This window comes from Zingiber officinale, chromosome 11B (genome assembly GCF_018446385.1).
Source record: "Zingiber officinale cultivar Zhangliang chromosome 11B, Zo_v1.1, whole genome shotgun sequence".
NCBI classification, from domain to species: domain Eukaryota; kingdom Viridiplantae; phylum Streptophyta; class Magnoliopsida; order Zingiberales; family Zingiberaceae; genus Zingiber; species Zingiber officinale.
The window spans coordinates 81,245,729-81,262,292 of record NC_056007.1 but is presented as its reverse complement, the minus strand read 5'-3'; the positions used below and the strand labels follow the sequence as shown (position 1 = coordinate 81,262,292).

The window sequence follows — 16,564 nt, the reverse complement described above, 5'->3', positions numbered from 1 at the left end:
AAATTTTTCATGTTGAATCTGATATGGAATCATATCAAACTCAATGTGGACCTGATATGATACATATCATGTCAAACGTGGAGAATTTTGACGATTCTTCCTTATTATATTTTAATACTTTCGAGAAGTTGAAATAAATAATGGATAGCATATTTGAACTCCTTGCAACCTTAGAAATCCACAAGAACTGAAATGAGTATAATCGGAGCTTTTAGATCCATAAGTGATTTTGATCGAAATCCATTAATGAATCTAGAGAATTTCAATTATACCTATTTTAGTTTATGTAGATTTATGAGGTTATAAGGAGTTAAAGTTTACGTTATCATACATGTATATATAGGTGTAATTGTGTAAAGAGAGGGAAAAAAAAGAAAGAGAATAAATGTATGTATATAAGAAAAGAGAAGAAAAAGAGAAATGATAGAAAAAATTAAAAAAAAACAGTTAAATTCGTGGACAGATAGTTTAATAAATAATAATATAATATATGTCTTTTAATAAATTTTAAATTTTAAATTATCCTTTAGTAAATTGTCGAAAGAATAATCAGATATAATCGATAAATATGTGCAGTTGTGCCACGTCATCGCCGCCGTCAATCATTTGTGGTTTTGATACTTAGATGACGTACACGCGAATCTAAGCGAATCAAACCAGCAGAGATAATTGTGGCGGCGGTAGCACTCCGCCCATGTAAAGGCAAACAGCTTGAGATATCGCTATCAATGATTCCAAGCCCTAGGCTTTGACTTAATTATGAATAACTATTATTTTTTTAATCATGACTGACGCAAGAAGTATTTATCTCAATTATACTAAAATAAGAAGTATTTATCTCAATTATACTAAAATTTAAATCTAGTTCTTAAATCGACTCATTAATTCGATAACTCAAGTTCCGCACCCAATCTGATTTGGCTGAGCGCGACAGGGGTGGAATGGTCATCTTCCTACGTTTCCATCCTTTTCAATCGTTCTCATGCTCTTCCATTGCGAGGTCCTACGAATCGCCCCATCCACCGCTAATCTCGCCAGCAAGGAGAAACCCTAAAGATTGCATACCAAAGGTGTCGTTTTTTTTTCCTATTTCAAGGGTGCTTCCAGCGCTTCCGGATCTCCGGGCCACCCGATTTGTCTCATCTACTGCTTTGGGTTGCCTCCTCCCCCTAATCTTCAACTCCGTGGGCTCCTTCGCCTTCCCTAGTTTTCCTTGATTCGAGGCATATTTCTTTTTTCTTTTTATCTCCGACGGCCTCGCTAATGCTGTAGGACCCGGCGGCTATGGGCTGCGTTGCGTCGAAGAATGCGGTCTCGGCTACGCCGGTCGCTGATTCCTCCGGCATTCTAAAGAACCACCGAAAGCGGGCGGGGCCGATCGCAGCGTCCTTACGGCGGCACCGGACAGGAGAGGGAGCAGAGAACGGCCAGCCGGAGAGGGAGGAAGAAAAGAGTCGCCTTGAATCTGGGGAAAATGGGAAGGTGAGCTCGGATAATACTAACTTACAGAGCCTACGGTTGCGGAACCTTCACAAATACATAGAAGGGGAGCAGGTCGCCGCAGGGTGGCCCTCTTGGCTCAGTGCCGTGGCTGGGGAAGCTATTCAGGGTTGGGTGCCTCTTAAAGCTGACTCCTTTGAGAAACTGGAGAAGGTAATGCTGAGATCATGACCATTTATCCATCTGCCTATCATTTTTTTTAACAACTCGTATGTACAATTGAAAAAGCCCCAACTTTGCCACAATAGTTTGTATTCTTGTTGCTTCATTAGTAGGATCAAGATGTTTCCTTAATTTTGCTAGACCAACTGGAATAGTTTAATTGCAAAATTATCGGTTGGAATTCAGGTTCACCAGGCTTTCCTTTTTTGCCGCTGAATTAATTGTGATTTGATGTCATTGTAGCTGAATTTTTGCATATGTAGGTTGGACAAGGTACTTATAGCAGTGTGTTCAGAGCGCGTGATCTTGACACTGGAAAGATGGTTGCGTTGAAGAAGGTGCGCTTTGACAATTTTGAACCGGAGAGTGTTAGGTTTATGGCCAGAGAGATAAAGATACTGCGCACGCTTGACCATCCAAATATTATGAAGTTGGAAGGGTTGATTGCTTCTCGATTATCATGCAGCCTTTATCTTGTATTTGAATATATGGAGCATGATCTCGCGGGACTTTCCACTTCGCCTGATATCGTACTCTCTGAATCACAGGTTTGATTATTTTCTTTGAATGCTCAACGGGAAGTTTTTCCATAAATTTCCTAGTGGTTACATGCTGAAGTACGGACTTTAACTATCTGTCCATGATTTGCAGGTTAAGTGTTACATGTATCAGTTGCTATCTGCACTTGAGCATTGCCACTCGCATGGTGTTATACACCGGGACATAAAAGGAGCAAATCTTCTGGTTGATAATAATGGAATTCTGAAAATGGCTGATTTTGGCCTTGCAAATTTCTGTCGTCCAGGGCATAAGTATCCACTAACCAGCCGCGTCGTGACTCTATGGTATAGGCCGCCTGAACTACTGTTGGGTTCGACTGACTATGAAGCCACTGTAGACTTGTGGAGTGTTGGTTGTGTCTTTGCAGAAATGTTTGTGGGAAAACCTATTTTGCAAGGCAGAACTGAGGTAATAATCTCTAGAACTCAAGGTTTTCCAGCCAAACTCTTGTGTGTTATTAGATCTCCAAAACAAGCAAAAAGGAAATGGATTACCTAGACCAAAAGAACAATTACCAAAATCCATAATGGCCTTAGTATTTGGGTTGGATTTGTATCTTTTGTTGTCATTGAGCTTTATTTAGAGAAATAATAATAAACTATTTTCAACTTTGGTAACCGTTAATGGTGTAGTTATCATCATCCCAACTAGATTTTGCTTGTTAAAAGTACTTTTTCATTAGTGTTCTTGGACTTGGAAACTTGTTTCCTTTGTTTTCTAACTCTTTATCCCTTTTTGTTCTATTTGAAGATGCAAGTTTATTGTTCTTTGTCAGGTTGAACAATTACATAAAATATTCAGGCTATGCGGTTCACCACCAGAAGAATATTGGAAGAAGTCCAAGTTGCCTCATGCTACAATTTTCAAACCACATCGTCCCTATCAAAGTAGCCTCTATGGGACATTCCAAAATCTACCAAGAACTGCTGTTAGTTTGTTAGAGACTTTTCTATCTGTTGAACCTTATAAGCGTGGTAGTGCGTCAAGTGCCCTTGGATCCGAGGTGAGTATGATTCTGGTATATGTCCCTATGAGACTGAGACAATGCTATCGTTTTCTCTTAGCCCCTCAAAATGATTATTTTGTTTATCTAACAAACATTCAATTAACAATACCATTCTTGCCTTACCTTTTATGATTTCTTTCATATGTTTCCTTTCAGTATTTTAGAACAATGCCTCTTGCTTGTGAACCCTCAAGTTTGCCAAAGTACTCACCCACTAAAGAGATAGATATAAAGAATCGAGAAGAATCACGCAGGTAAATTCTATTCGTAGCGAAGGTCTATAAATCAATTTCATTAGGAAAAAAAACTAGAAAGATATGTTGCAATCTCATGTTTCTATTTTGATGAGTTATTGTCAATAAAGGACCTCCTAACATTGTAAATGCAACTCAAATGTTGGATGTGCTTAACTTAGTATACTTGTATGTCTTTTAGAAGAAGAGTTGCTGGAAGACAAGAAGCCACGAGAAGACCATTAAAAGCAGATAGAACTTTGCGACAATCAGGTGGCCTCAACAAATTAGCAGATAGCAAAACGGTAACTCACCTTGTTTTGGCATGAGGTCTTTTAGCTAGTGGTGGACAAGTTATAATGGTGGAAGATTTGTGAATAACAATAATAATACTGTCTAATTTCAGGATAAACAGCAAAATGCTGAAGCCACTGAACGCAATGAACAAAAAGATCCCCCAAGAGTAGATGGTGAAAGCAGACTGTTTGTAGATCTGCAGTCAATGCCATCAATTAAAAAACCAGATGAAGGTCGTCACATGAAGCACAACTCTGAGCAGGATATTGTCTTTTCAGGACCATTACAAGTTTCTGCTTCCAATGGTTTTTCATGGGCAAGGAGGCAGAGAGAAGATGATGCACATAAAAAATCTCACAGTAGACGCAATTCAAAAAGAAATTTGTCTACTGCAAGAGATCCATCCGGTATTGAAAATGTCAAAAGTAAGATAGAGTGCAAGGGTCTGCAAAATGGTGATCTTCATCATGCTGGTTTCAAACACCATGAGTCACAGGAGTTGGTTAAAGTTGCAATGCTGAAAAGGTGGGCGCAACTAGAACATCCAGGATCATTTGATGCATCTGAAGCATTCCCTTCTCAGGACTTCTCTGAAGCCTGCTACAATGGAGATCCATCTTCACTGCGACATAATTTTTTGGTATGCAGCTAGTCTGGCTTGGTCAGATGTGTCTGACGTTTAACACTTTGCCTTGATGACTAACTAAACTCATTTTGATAAATCTTAGGGTTTCCACAACCAAGACAGAGTTGAGTTTTCAGGGCCTTTGCTGTCTCAGGCTCACAAGGTCGATGAACTCCTGCAGAAGCACGAACGACAGATTCGGCAAGCAGTTAGAAGATCATGGTTCCAAAGAGGTATGCCAAGACATTTTTACAAATGTTGTCCAAATCTTTAGATAATCCTTAAAATAGGAAACAACTTAGCATTAAACCTGAAGCTAATTAGCCAAAGTTTACTTGTTTCTTAAAGGAAAGCGGTTGTTATGTGCCTTTACACGGCATTTATTTGAGTTACAGAACTGTGTGCATTGCACGGCATTTATTAATATAATTTTTCTCCTAAATATTTCAAGTTAATCTTGGATAGAGTGGTGCGTTGAGGCATGAAACTCAATTTAAAAAATTTTGATCAGTTTTAATGTTGTCTGCTGACATTCAGTGACAGGGAGAAGAATGAGGAAGTAAACGTTTGTTTGTCAGGATGAGAAGCATACAGAAGTAAAAAACAGTTGATCAACAGAGTTTCCCAAGGTGAAAGGAACCGCTAATCCAGCAATGGCATCTGAATTAACTGATTAGCTGCTATAGATGTTTATAATTGTTTCTACAAGTCTACTACTTCCTGTATATAACATTGTCAGGAGAAGATGCATTTATAGCGGTGTCTAATTCATTCATCTATTTCTGGTGGCGATCAAAGATCTAAGCTCTTCGTTGAAGAAGTTCAAAAGGTGACATCAAATAAATTCCTAACAATTTAGTTTGGGTACGCTGCAAAAGCCTTGAATTGGAGCTATTCCCTTGTAAAGATGTAGAGCCATGAATCCCTTGTAAACACATTATTTTGCATGCATTTTCTGATGTAAAAGATACATGTATGCCGAAATCCAATAGTAACATAAAACATTCTTTTCATATCATGTGTTGTGGTTTCATTGAAACCCTAATCCTTCCATGATTATCAATCTCTATAGAAATGAAAACAAAAATGATGGCCAACGTCAAAGCTTTGATTTGTCTGGTAAAAACATTTTTGTTCTAACTTTGGGAGGAAAAGACATCAAACCCGTGGTCAGAGAAGGTTTTTTTGCTTAAGCTGTTGTCCAAGAAAATAGATACGATGGGATAAAAATAAAGTCGACCATGGAATGGCTTCCTAGAATGCTTTGCAACCTTTTTTTTTTCTCTACATGAGTGTCAAATTTACAGTTCCTCAGCAGGCACTCTTCAAAGTAAAGAAGACATTGAGTTTGCCCTGCTCTGGTACACAATCAGTTCTATGCTCTTTAGCATAAGGTCTCTTCAAGGGGACGAATGAATCAATCATCTTCACGTGTGACGATGGTTGGTATCTGTCCATGATTAATGAAATCAATCTTGTGCAATCTCAAGCAGCAGAGAACATGCTCTGGCAGCTCATCCTGCTTTTGCACCTGCATTTTTTGAAGTACTTAAAACTACAGGAAAGTTGAGTTGGATTGTTGTCTCAAGATGGCAATTAAGAACTTTGTTCAGCATGGAAGAACTGCATTACATACACAACAAATAGGAATTTCTAACCAAATCAGAGAAAAACTCTGCTCTAACCTGGATGGTGAGGCCCAAATCAAGGATTCCATGTTTTAGACGTTCCCGAAATGCTTCAAGACCCTTTCTTGATATGTAGCTAAACCGATGTATATCAAGATCAATCTCAAAGTAGTTCGTACCCTGCAACAATAGCCATACTGTTAAATACTTGCAAAAGAAATATACACACTAGCTTTGGGTAAATTTTAGCATATCAAATTGTGCTTTGAGAATATGCAGAATAGCAAAATTGTGAACATCAAAATGAGGCAATCATGACCATTTTGATAGCTTTCTCACTTCATCACATCGGAGGCAGAAAGAGGAACCCTTTATTTACCAAGTAAAAATTGTGCTGAGGGCGCGAGAGCACTGGTTTTTCGTTATAAGCTTGAACAAGCTTCCTTTCTGCTGCACTTAGGCAAAGATCCTCAGGATTAACCACACCAGACACTATTTTCAATCTCTCTCGAAAAGGAATGCTAGAATCCATCGCAAAGCCTTTAACCTTTTCAGTTTCATCATCAATAAACCTCTGCACAAAAGGTAAGAATAGTTCAGCATTGTGTCAAATATTGAAGTGCATTCAGAAACATTGTGGCAAATAACCTTTATCAAATCCTGGAAACTAGAAGGAATTTCTTTGTCAAAACATTCAGAAATCTTAAAGTACATTACAAGGCTCATTCCTTCCCCATCACTATCACCGAGAAACATTGCAGCCGGATAAGTAGGCATCTGCAGGAAAGTGCAAATTTTCATGGCATGTAGAGCTGAAACAGAAAAATCATGCAACCTCATGATGAACTAGTGAAAAAAAGTTCATTGTAGTACCTGAATATTGACAATCAAGAGTGAGGGAATTTGGTCATGTAACTTAACAGATGGAAGGTCGATATATTGAGCGATATGATGTATCTTTCGTGGACATAAAAACAAATCTACACCGATTGGATAATATGGTGCATAGTTTGGTGCAGGAAGCTTCCTCTTATCTCTGCACATTCAAAATGCAGCTCAAATTAGTAAGTAGAAAATTGTTGTTAGCAACTAGCAGTGACAAAGTTTTGCATAGTGCAAAACCAAACAAAACTGCGCGGTTCATGCCTGAAATAATTTTGCCCACGAAGTTTAAAGGTAGATGGTTCAAGGTAGGACCAGCATCCGAGCATTGATTTCTCCCTTGAAGAACATGGAATAACCGCTCCTCCTTTTGGGCGATAAACAAATTTGTTTGATGCACCTAATACATTAAATAGCATCAGTTTGCAGCATCACTAAGGAGACCCCAAAAAACAACAAAATTGAAATGTGTTGCTTACAGAACTCAGTAATGTCTTCTCCATCATATGACTTTCTTTTATACGAAAGCTTGATAACTGAGGATCTTTTATTTTGACTTGGCGGGCTACCATTTGGCATCTGCTGAATTCTGTTATTAAAACAAACAGAAGGAACCAATTTGCAGATATGCGACGATGCCTTGTTGACATGAGATTTGTCATCCATCTCATGCACTTCCTTGGAACCTTTGAAACTACCATGTGAATCACTTAAATTTGTTTTATTTTTGGTGTAAATGTCTGTTCCTTGTGTTCTATGTGAACCACCATGTGGATCACAGTTGCACAGAACCCTATCATTTGGACTTTCTATTTTGAAATGTTTTTCAGGTGGCATTGTCAATGGAGTGCTAGGATTAGCATCCTCCAACTTAGCCATGGCATCCATAAAGCATGAAGCAGTTTCATACTGCAATGTCTGAGTCCCTGCTGCATTTGCCGAGGGTATGCAGTCTGCAAGAAAATGAAAATAAAATCAACCCTATATGGAAGGTCTGCTACGTGATCATGATGAACAATTAAAGTGTAAACTAATACTACCTCCATAGACACTTAAGAAATCATCATCAGAATCAGATTCCAAGATACTGACAGAATCAAACCATGCATCTTCCTGGCACATCACTGCAAACACAAAGGAAGATGAAATCGAGAAATAAAAAATGCAGCATTTTTCACCTCTCTGAATGCCACTAGAAAAACAATATAAACTAAATAAGATATTTGGGTGCTAGAGATGAAAAATATACCATTACCATTCAACTGAGTGAGATGGACTATCATATTAGAGACCTCAGGTTTTCCATAGGTTGCAGAAGAGTTCTCAAGTTCCACAGAGTGTTGCTCATCACCCCGAATCTGAGCTTTAGTGGAATCAGGAATCGAAGCCGAAATCATTCCTTGGGATCTTCTGTACCAGTGAGAACCCCACCTCCTTCTGGATCTATAATTTGGTTTTGATGCACATGCCCCCATGACACTAAGTAGTTTCCTACAAAGATTGTTTGAGCAAAATCAATTCATTGTGAATTAAGCTCAAGTCTACTTTTGAAGTCTTGAACCAATCATATATGTAATTTTAATATGTTCAGCATGATTAGACGTAAAATTAGATCTACTCAAAACTTTGAAGCCAATAGGATTAATATGTTCAGCAGGGTTCAACCACCCTACAAAGGAAATAAAAGTGAGAGAAGGAAAGAAGAAGAAGATTACAATATCTTCACCCTTTAGGAAAAGAAAGATTTACTCGGATACTTTAACTAGTTTAATCAACTAAATGCATCATGGAGCTGCCTGCTGCATCCTACGTTATGGAGCTGCCTGTCTGATACCTCCAAACAAATCACAGCCAAACTTATCCAACATCAATGATTAAAGTAGTGGAAAAGAAAAGGGGAAGCTTTAGGAAAAAAAATTGAATATATGGCGGTATGGCAATAGCACTATGTTTCAAAGGTGGTTACAACAAGAGAAATTGCCTAAAATACAAAACCAGAAAGAGAGGGAGAAGAAGAAAAAAGAAGCTAAGCAGCAGTTTAACTCTTTAAAGCAAGATGATCTTGCAAGAACTAGTAGGCTAAGGACATTATAATTGCACCAACCTGAAGCAGAAGCCAAAGACTTTGACCTCAAAAAGAAAACATGGAGTAGGACAAAGGTAAAGATAAAAACGACCTGTCTAAAGACTAATAGCTCCTAAACTCACAGAATCAGATATTTGCAGGAAAGGAGATAGTGTAAATGCCCCAAATCCATCAGTGATCTTCCAAACATTTAATTAGATAGACAGCAGAATGAGACTCAACAGGCAGAGAACAGCTCGCCATTATTATGAAGACCAACCGACGAAGACCATGCATTGATTAGGTATCTTTTGCCCAGAAAAAAAAATTTTTTTGATGAACTTTATCTTCAAAAATTCACGATTTTAGCTTCCTCGCTTGATTAATCGAATAAAAAAACAAAGTTCGAACAATAAGACCAATTACTAGCTATTTACCAAAGCCTAAAAACTGGGACAATACATCCAATAAACTCCAGGAATACAAACGGAGGAAGAGAAAACAAACCTGTCCAAAGCTGGTTTCCATCGTTAGATAAGAGAAAGACGAGCTATACGAGCCAGGAACAGACGAAGAATGGCACTCGCATGTAATAGAAGAAACCAGAGTAAATATTTTACCAAAAAGATCTCTCCTTTCCCTAGGAGAAGGGAGGCGAGTGATAGAAAGAGAGACAATGGTAGCAGCGTTCTTCGCGTATTTATAGTTGGCGAGCCAGCTGAAATGGCAATGCGGCCTCCCTGATGATTGATGGAGACTGAGAAGAGTCGAAGTCGGGACACGGTCGCTCTCCTCACGTGAAGGAAGCAGAAGATGTGGAAAGGCGAAGGCCAAGAAAGAACAAAGCTGGCGGTCCATCTTCCTGTTTACCCTCGGAAAATGATATTGTCCTCCGTATTATTTTTCCTGGGCAATCTTCTCCATAACCCCATCATCAATTAAATTTCATTCAAAATTTAATTAAATATTAATCAGATAGTACTATTTTTAAAATGTATATATCTCGACGAATATCTAAGATCAAGCTCATCTTCCTAATTTGTCTCAATTTCTTCTTCTGTTCCTCCACGTTGTTCCTCCATGACTTATCTTGTCAATATCATTACAGCATTTATTAGAGGTCTTTTGGCCGTTCATTCATTTCCCAATTCCTTCAATGAGATCTCTGTAGCTCCACGACACATCTGATAATAAAACCATGGTCAAAAGATCCTAATTGAAGCAGCAGAATTCAAGTCGTCAGCGAGAAAAATACATGAGCAGAGCAGAGCGGAGCAGAGAAGAACAGAGCAGGTACGATCGCTTTCATCCTCCTTCCCCGGACTACGATTACGTGTATGCAGTCATCGGTCCTCTGTCGGCTCTCCTTGTATTCTTGCTCAGCTACTGCCACTAGGCTTTTCCAGTGGGTGGACATGCACGCCAGGGTGCTCTCTGAATTTGTTGTCGCTTTTGGGCGATCCAACGCTTGTTGCTCTGCCATGGCTTCTTCTCCTCATCTACTAACTCGTCCCTGTAGCTGGTCCACGGAAATGAATACTTCTGTTGGCGATTTGCTGGATCCCATGATGAATTAGGAGGAGATGCATGAGGTGACTCGACTCGGCGCTTGCAGTTGCAGGTGTAGAACAATGATGTGATGCTCTTTGGTACTTCTTTTTGCATAAAAGAAAACAAAGAAGAAGTGAACGTGGTGACCTGCATGGCTGTGTTTACGTAAAATTATGATATTCTAGAGAAAAATTATTATGATTGATTCTCTTCTCGCTAATGTTTCATCAAAAAGGCAAAAGGCTTAAACCAGAGTTTTTAATCGATTCAAATCATGATGTTCCCTTATAGTTAATGAATTTAATGGCATAGGGGCAACATGCCCTTTGATGGTAGTTACGTTGTTCCAGAAACTGAGGGATTTATCATGCTGCGATGCTGGAGGTTAACGAAGGTTAGAATCAAGACACTCAACACCTTATTATAATTCGTTGATCGGACAAGTGATTCCAAAATCGAGATACGAAGAGGCTCGACCCGATGACATCACTGGCTTAGCTACTAGCTGAAGCACCTGACGTTCAACATGAGAATGAACGCCAAGTGTTTGCAGAAGCAGACCGAGCGATTACCCCGCTCGATCTCACATCAATATTCAGAACAGCGAAGTAGAGATATGACCGAGTAGCCATACAACGCCACTACAGACGAGCGGCTATCCCGCTCGGTCAAGTAATGAATTCATCATCCGGATGACGCTCAGGTCGAGCAACTATCTCGTTTGAACCAGAGCCGTAACTTCCATGAGGCCAAAGAGGCAACCGCCTCAGGGCCCAGCCCAATGAAGGGCCTATTTTTTTAAATTATATTAAAAAAAATGAGAGACATAGACCTTAAATGGTCGTTAAACCTATTCTCACGGCTCCGAGACACACTTCGACGCATGACTCTTCTTTGCACACAATTTCTTCTTCGGTGTTGCTTTTTTTTGCAAGCGATTTCTTATACGACGTTATTTCTACCAAGGCATGGATCTACTGAACAAGAGGTAATCATAATCTTCTTCTTCGACCATCTTCTTTGTCTTGCAATACGTGGCACTAATTGTAACCTAATTGTGTAATAAGGATCATTTGTGTGACCTAATCGCATAGATTCTCACAGTGGTTATCTCACTCGACACGGGTTGGCGGTTGATCTTTGCTCGCATGACCTAATTATGTAGCATGGGACTGTCGCACGCTACCTCAGTCGCTTGTACGAACTGCGACCTAATTGCATGGTGGTCACTACTTGTCGCCTTGCTACTGTCTGCGGCCACCGCATTAGTCTCAGTATTACAGGATACACTAAATGTGTTATCAATGTTATCGATTGAGAAAGAAATAGTTCGACAATTGAATTATGTAGATTTAATAAATATTTTTATCTTTAAAATAGCTAAACGAATAGTGTTTATATAATTGTTTTAAATATTTATTAACTTTTTGTTGATGTAATATATTTATTTTTAGTTTGTTTATATATTTAACATATATGTTATTTGTAAATTGAACTTTATTATTAGTTACCGTATCAAAAAAGTCACTTTTTAGTATGCGCTTCAGGCCCCGTCAAACACAGGTACGGCTCTGGTTTGACCCAGCAATGGACGACACTACAAAGGACTCTCAGCCGAGCGGTCATTCTGCTCGGCCAAGCCACAGGTACGGTAGGATATCCTTCGACATTCTTTTGGGAGTTAGTGTCGCCAATGGGTAGCATGGCTAGACAGAGGATCGTACGGCGGAAGCTTCCACTATCACTTTAGAGATATGCTCGGTCCATTCAGGTACTGTGTCATGAACACTTTTCTGACATGTCTCTTCACGGATAGCTTGGGATGGTGTGTCCGCTTTAAGAAGCATGCACACACGCTACAAGAGCCCTATATAAAGAGGGGTCTAGACATCGGCGAAGGTATGCTTTTCTCGTGATCTCTACAATTATGTTACAATTTCGTTACTTCTTACTTCGTCGGAGGCTGACTTGAACGTCGGAGGACAATCGCGGGGATCCCTTCTCTGACTCGGCACTGACGCTGCTTGTATTATAGATAGGCGCAGAGTCCATCGGCAGTCAGTAGGAACGTCACGTCTTCAATATCCACTTCCTTGATTTACGGACGGGATCAATTAGAATGATTGCTTTATGCTTAATTAATGATTAGAGGTTGGAGCCTTCTTTCAGCAGCAATGATGGACTGGAACCTAAAGAATTCAATCGACCTAAAAATTTGTCCCCCACCAGACGTGCATTTGTCTGATCCATGTCTAAATTAATATATTAATGGACAAAGTTATAGACCGCTTTTAGAGTTGTTTGGTAGATCTCACTATTTTAAATCATCAATTCAAATTTAATACCTCTGAAACAAACTAGTTTTATCATAAATTCACATGAACAATGGTTCACCTCCCTTGATATAACAATACAAATATAAAAAGGATAATGGTTATTTATCATTTGTCCTTGGTTAGATTCACAAGTCTAACCGGCTGAAGGAGATCACTTTGAATCAAGGAACTGCGAGAGGTAATTCCAGTTTTAATGTACATCGAACCTAAATTAGTTTCTCATGTAATTAATGATCATGTTGTTTGGGGGCACTTCATATTCAACTAGCATGGGAGCGCCACCAGTCGGAAACGTCCTCAATACATTGTCCAGGCTACGAGAACACCCTCGACTAGGAACATCTCTCTTGGACTTCTATCCCTCCGCTTACTTTACTTCATCATTCTTGCTAATGTCTTTATAACTAGCAGTCTAACAGGTGGTGTCGTCATCCCAGCTACGAGAACATATCTTGGTACTATAGGAAGCCAGCTTTGGTGCAAAACAGGAAGAGCTCTATCGATGAGAACCCAATTTAAGTGGTGTGGGAGAGCAGAAGGTCCGGAGCCTTGGAAAGGGAGAATCTAATTAATTGCATCATTTTGGAAAGGGAGAACCTATGGAAACATGAGTAAAAGACGTTGAGAAATTCAAAGACTAAGGACTTCCAAGTAAAGGCATCAGCTAATTCTAATGGCCTCTACAACCATACGTTCAAACGATCGTCTGCAGCACCACAGAACCAGGATCGCTTGTTTCACTGTACAAAGCCTACCCAAGTCAATATGAAGTACATTTGCAGGAACTGTGAAGCAGGTGGCAACAACCTTGACAGTGAACCGACTACATCTACTATTGGTAGAGTGATCAAATCTCTATTCTTATGCATAGAAAGGACCCAAATTAAACAAAAGTTCGACAACATCGAAGTCTTTGCTCTGTGTACAGCTGGAGATAAACTTGAATCATAGAGAGAGTCAAGAAGGGGAACCCACCCGAGTCGATCATCTCACAACTAGTGACATTCTTTCCCAGCCTCTCGGGTATGTCAAACTATCTTACTTGGTAGTGTCAAAGATACTTGGCCACTCAGCCACTCTCTCCAAACTTCCGATTGGAATCGAGTTATCTCATTGATGGTGTCGAAGACACTTTGCAGCTTGGCCATGAGGTCACACAAATATCTTTTCCTAGCTTCCCAACTAGGATCAAACTATCACATTTGGTGGTGTTGGAGACTCTTTGCTGCTTGGCCATGGAGCCACACAACTATCCTCTCTTAGCTAAGCTTCTCGGCTAGGATCGAGCTATCTCGTTTGATCGGTCAAAGATGTTGGTCCCGAGTAGACTGACAAGAAGAGGATGAATTACCTTGTAAGTTAGAATAAGAACGATCTTTTGCTTTCTTCTTAGCAAAGACAATACACATTAGTTAATAAATAAAAACATAAACAAGGAAGTAGAGACTAGAGATTTTACTTGGTTTGTAATCAAGAAGATTGTTAATGCAAGGCAGTAGAAACTCACTAAATTCTCTTTCGATGTAGATGGAGAAGCCTCTTACAAAAGTGGAAGCACAAACAAGAAAAAGAGAATTACAAATGAAGTACAAGAGTGTGTTGTCTGAATGAAGAGAACCAGAGCTCTATTTATAGTCAACTGGTTGAATTCGTCCGTTGACTAATGTGGCATCTCCGGATTCCTGGAGCAGGTCTAAACACCCCTAGTGATGCACCTTATCTGCTTCACAATGGCTTTTCAACAGTCTATAAATATCCTCGCTTGAGCGTCTAGATTGGTCAGGGCACTTGGAGTATTGCTGACGTGGACCCAAATTCTATCCTCGCTGCAACATTTCCGAAAGACGCTTGTGTTGGCCCAAAGTGGTTCGATAGTCCAAGCGCATGGACAAGTCAACTTCATGTTGACTTATTCGACTGTTGCTTTGGTCGCTCAGGTGATTCTCCGACTATCTAAAGTCGAACTCACTCGAATCCAATTTCGACCTTCTCTTCGAGTAGTCTTCCGCTCTGAATTATCTTCCTCAGAAGCGCCACGCGCATTCTTCTCGTTCATCGGTATTCATCCCTTGGATGCACCAAGCTCATTGACTCGCTTCCCATGTCATCGTTCTCGCTAGCTGCATCTTCTACTCAACTTCTTGTGCTCTTAAGTTTCTATACATTTAGACAGAATGATCAAATACAACATGACCTAACTTAATTCTGTTGATCATATCAAAACTCACCCGGGGTATTTACAATCTCCCCATTTTTTATGTGTATCAATCCAAATTAAGTTAGGATAATAAAAACCAATACTAAAATAAGGAAATACTAATTTTGCAATTTACTACCAAAAGTTTGTAATTTTTCTAAGTAAAAATTTACCTCCACCTAAACTTAATCATTAACTTTTCTCCCTCTTTTATCACATAAAAAAAGAAAAATATGAAAAAATTTATAAAATAGTGAAATTGTTTCTAGGGGTGTAGGATAGAACTATAAGTTATATACCTTTTTACTAAACTTAAATTCAGAAAGGAATAATTTTTAATCAATTAATCAGAATTTTTATAAAAATAATTTTAAAATTATTTTATTGTCACAAAAAATCTTGAAAAATTTTCAATAATAATCATAATAATTTAAAACCATGATATAAAAAATTCAAGTATTAAATATTTTTTATTTTAACAGTAGAAAATATATTAACAGATTAAGTTATTTTCATAGAATAAATATTAAAAATAGTTTTTGAATCTTAAGAATCTAGCTGATTTTTCTTGACATTCAAAATATAACGGTAATTAGCCTAAAAAAATTAGGTTTTTCAAAATTCATCTCCTAGAAATTTTAAACTTCAAATTTTTGGTCAAAAATTGACAAAAATTATATAATCGTCGAAAAATCTCAAAAATTTGTATACTAACGGTTAATTGATTTGTGCATCACAAGAAAAAATTTCAATAGAAAATATGAAGAGTAGGTATACAAACTAATTAATTTTATAAACAATATTTAACTTTAAAGTAATTTACAATTAAGTAAAAAATAATAATTAATTTTAATCAAGTAAAACATGATTTAGGAATCCAAAATAAGTTCCTACTTATTGGATTTATCAAAAAAAAATTGTGATATATGATTTCTAGGAATCTTTCTAATTTGGCTCTTGTGATGTTTAAAATACCATTTTAACCATTGAAAATTTCTAGAATTTGAACATGCATAATTCTTTTTCAATATTCCTATTTGATCTTTTAAGTTAAGTTTTTCATTTGATTTTTGTCAAAAGTTCTAATGGGCATGCTTTAATTAAGTTTATTTTTATCTCCTTGTTTTCTATTTTTAAATCTATGCATTTAGTCCGTAGTTTACATAATGATCTAGATAGTATCTTCAATTCATACCTTCATATAGCTGATCAGGAGATAACAGTTGTACTTCATTTACCATGTCAGACTCATAATTTGAAACTTTCCTTTCATCGATGCTCTCAATGTTCATTTTAAACGAGCTTACTTCTTCTTTGACTTCTTGATGATTTGCCATAAGTACAAGTCCGGCGTATGCCTCGATCTCAGACTCTGACGAAGACTTGTCCCAGATGACTTTTAAATTTTGTGTTTCGTTCATCTTGACCCTTTATCTTTTTCTTTTTCACTCTTCTTCAGCTTATGACAATCATCCTTTTCTTTGCAATGACAGGTATCTTTATAAAAAGATGCTAAAAGAT

The 16,564-nt window shown here is 38.3% G+C and overlaps 2 protein-coding genes across 4 annotated transcripts; one reads left to right on the top strand and one right to left on the bottom strand.

The window, feature by feature from the left end:
* The first annotated feature begins 976 nt into the window (after nt 1-976).
* On the top strand, nt 977-5,402 carry LOC122034345 (protein IMPAIRED IN BABA-INDUCED STERILITY 1-like). 2 transcript variants are annotated; one of them, XR_006126688.1, is made up of 10 exons: nt 977-1,653; nt 1,926-2,210; nt 2,314-2,631; nt 2,999-3,226; nt 3,386-3,483; nt 3,665-3,767; nt 3,869-4,399; nt 4,488-4,617; nt 4,922-5,013; nt 5,124-5,402. XR_006126688.1 is itself a non-coding variant. In XM_042593553.1 (9 exons), exons 1-9 carry the CDS (start codon nt 1,285-1,287, stop codon nt 4,945-4,947), a joined length of 2,088 nt encoding a protein of 695 aa, XP_042449487.1. In that variant the 5' UTR covers nt 977-1,284; the 3' UTR covers nt 4,948-5,402. The 2 variants fall into 2 exon arrangements, 1 of the variants encoding a protein (XP_042449487.1); XM_042593553.1 differs by having other exon boundaries at nt 4,922-5,402.
* On the bottom strand, nt 5,336-9,776 carry LOC122034346. 2 transcript variants are annotated; one of them, XM_042593554.1, is made up of 10 exons: nt 9,467-9,776; nt 8,144-8,385; nt 7,935-8,018; nt 7,374-7,847; nt 7,159-7,294; nt 6,886-7,048; nt 6,661-6,789; nt 6,392-6,586; nt 6,070-6,192; nt 5,336-5,915 (listed from the first exon to the last, which is right to left on the bottom strand). In XM_042593554.1, the coding sequence occupies exons 2-10, from the start codon at nt 8,367-8,369 to the stop codon at nt 5,802-5,804; spliced, it is 1,644 nt and encodes a 547-aa protein (XP_042449488.1). In that variant the 5' UTR covers nt 8,370-8,385; nt 9,467-9,776; the 3' UTR covers nt 5,336-5,801. The 2 variants fall into 2 exon arrangements, with proteins under 2 accessions (XP_042449488.1, XP_042449489.1); XM_042593555.1 differs by having other exon boundaries at nt 8,150-8,385.
* Between the last annotated feature and the right edge of the window lie 6,788 nt (nt 9,777-16,564).

Bases quoted from the DNA above. Each gene is read 5' to 3' on its own strand.
- LOC122034345 (XM_042593553.1), top strand. From the start codon at position 1,285: ATGGGCTGCGTTGCGTCGAAGAATGCGGTCTCGGCTACGCCGGTCGCT. The intron at 3,768-3,868 runs GTAACTCACCTT...GTCTAATTTCAG, and splicing joins AATTAGCAGATAGCAAAACG to GATAAACAGCAAAATGCTGA. The intron at 4,618-4,921 runs GTATGCCAAGAC...GCTGACATTCAG, and splicing joins AAGATCATGGTTCCAAAGAG to TGACAGGGAGAAGAATGAGG.
- LOC122034346 (XM_042593554.1), bottom strand. From the start codon at position 8,369: ATGGGGGCATGTGCATCAAAACCAAATTATAGATCCAGAAGGAGGTGG. The intron at 7,049-7,158 runs GCATGAACCGCG...TTGAATGTGCAG, and splicing joins CGTGGGCAAAATTATTTCAG to AGATAAGAGGAAGCTTCCTG. The intron at 5,916-6,069 runs GTTAGAGCAGAG...CAAAAAATGCAG, and splicing joins ATTTGGGCCTCACCATCCAG to GTGCAAAAGCAGGATGAGCT.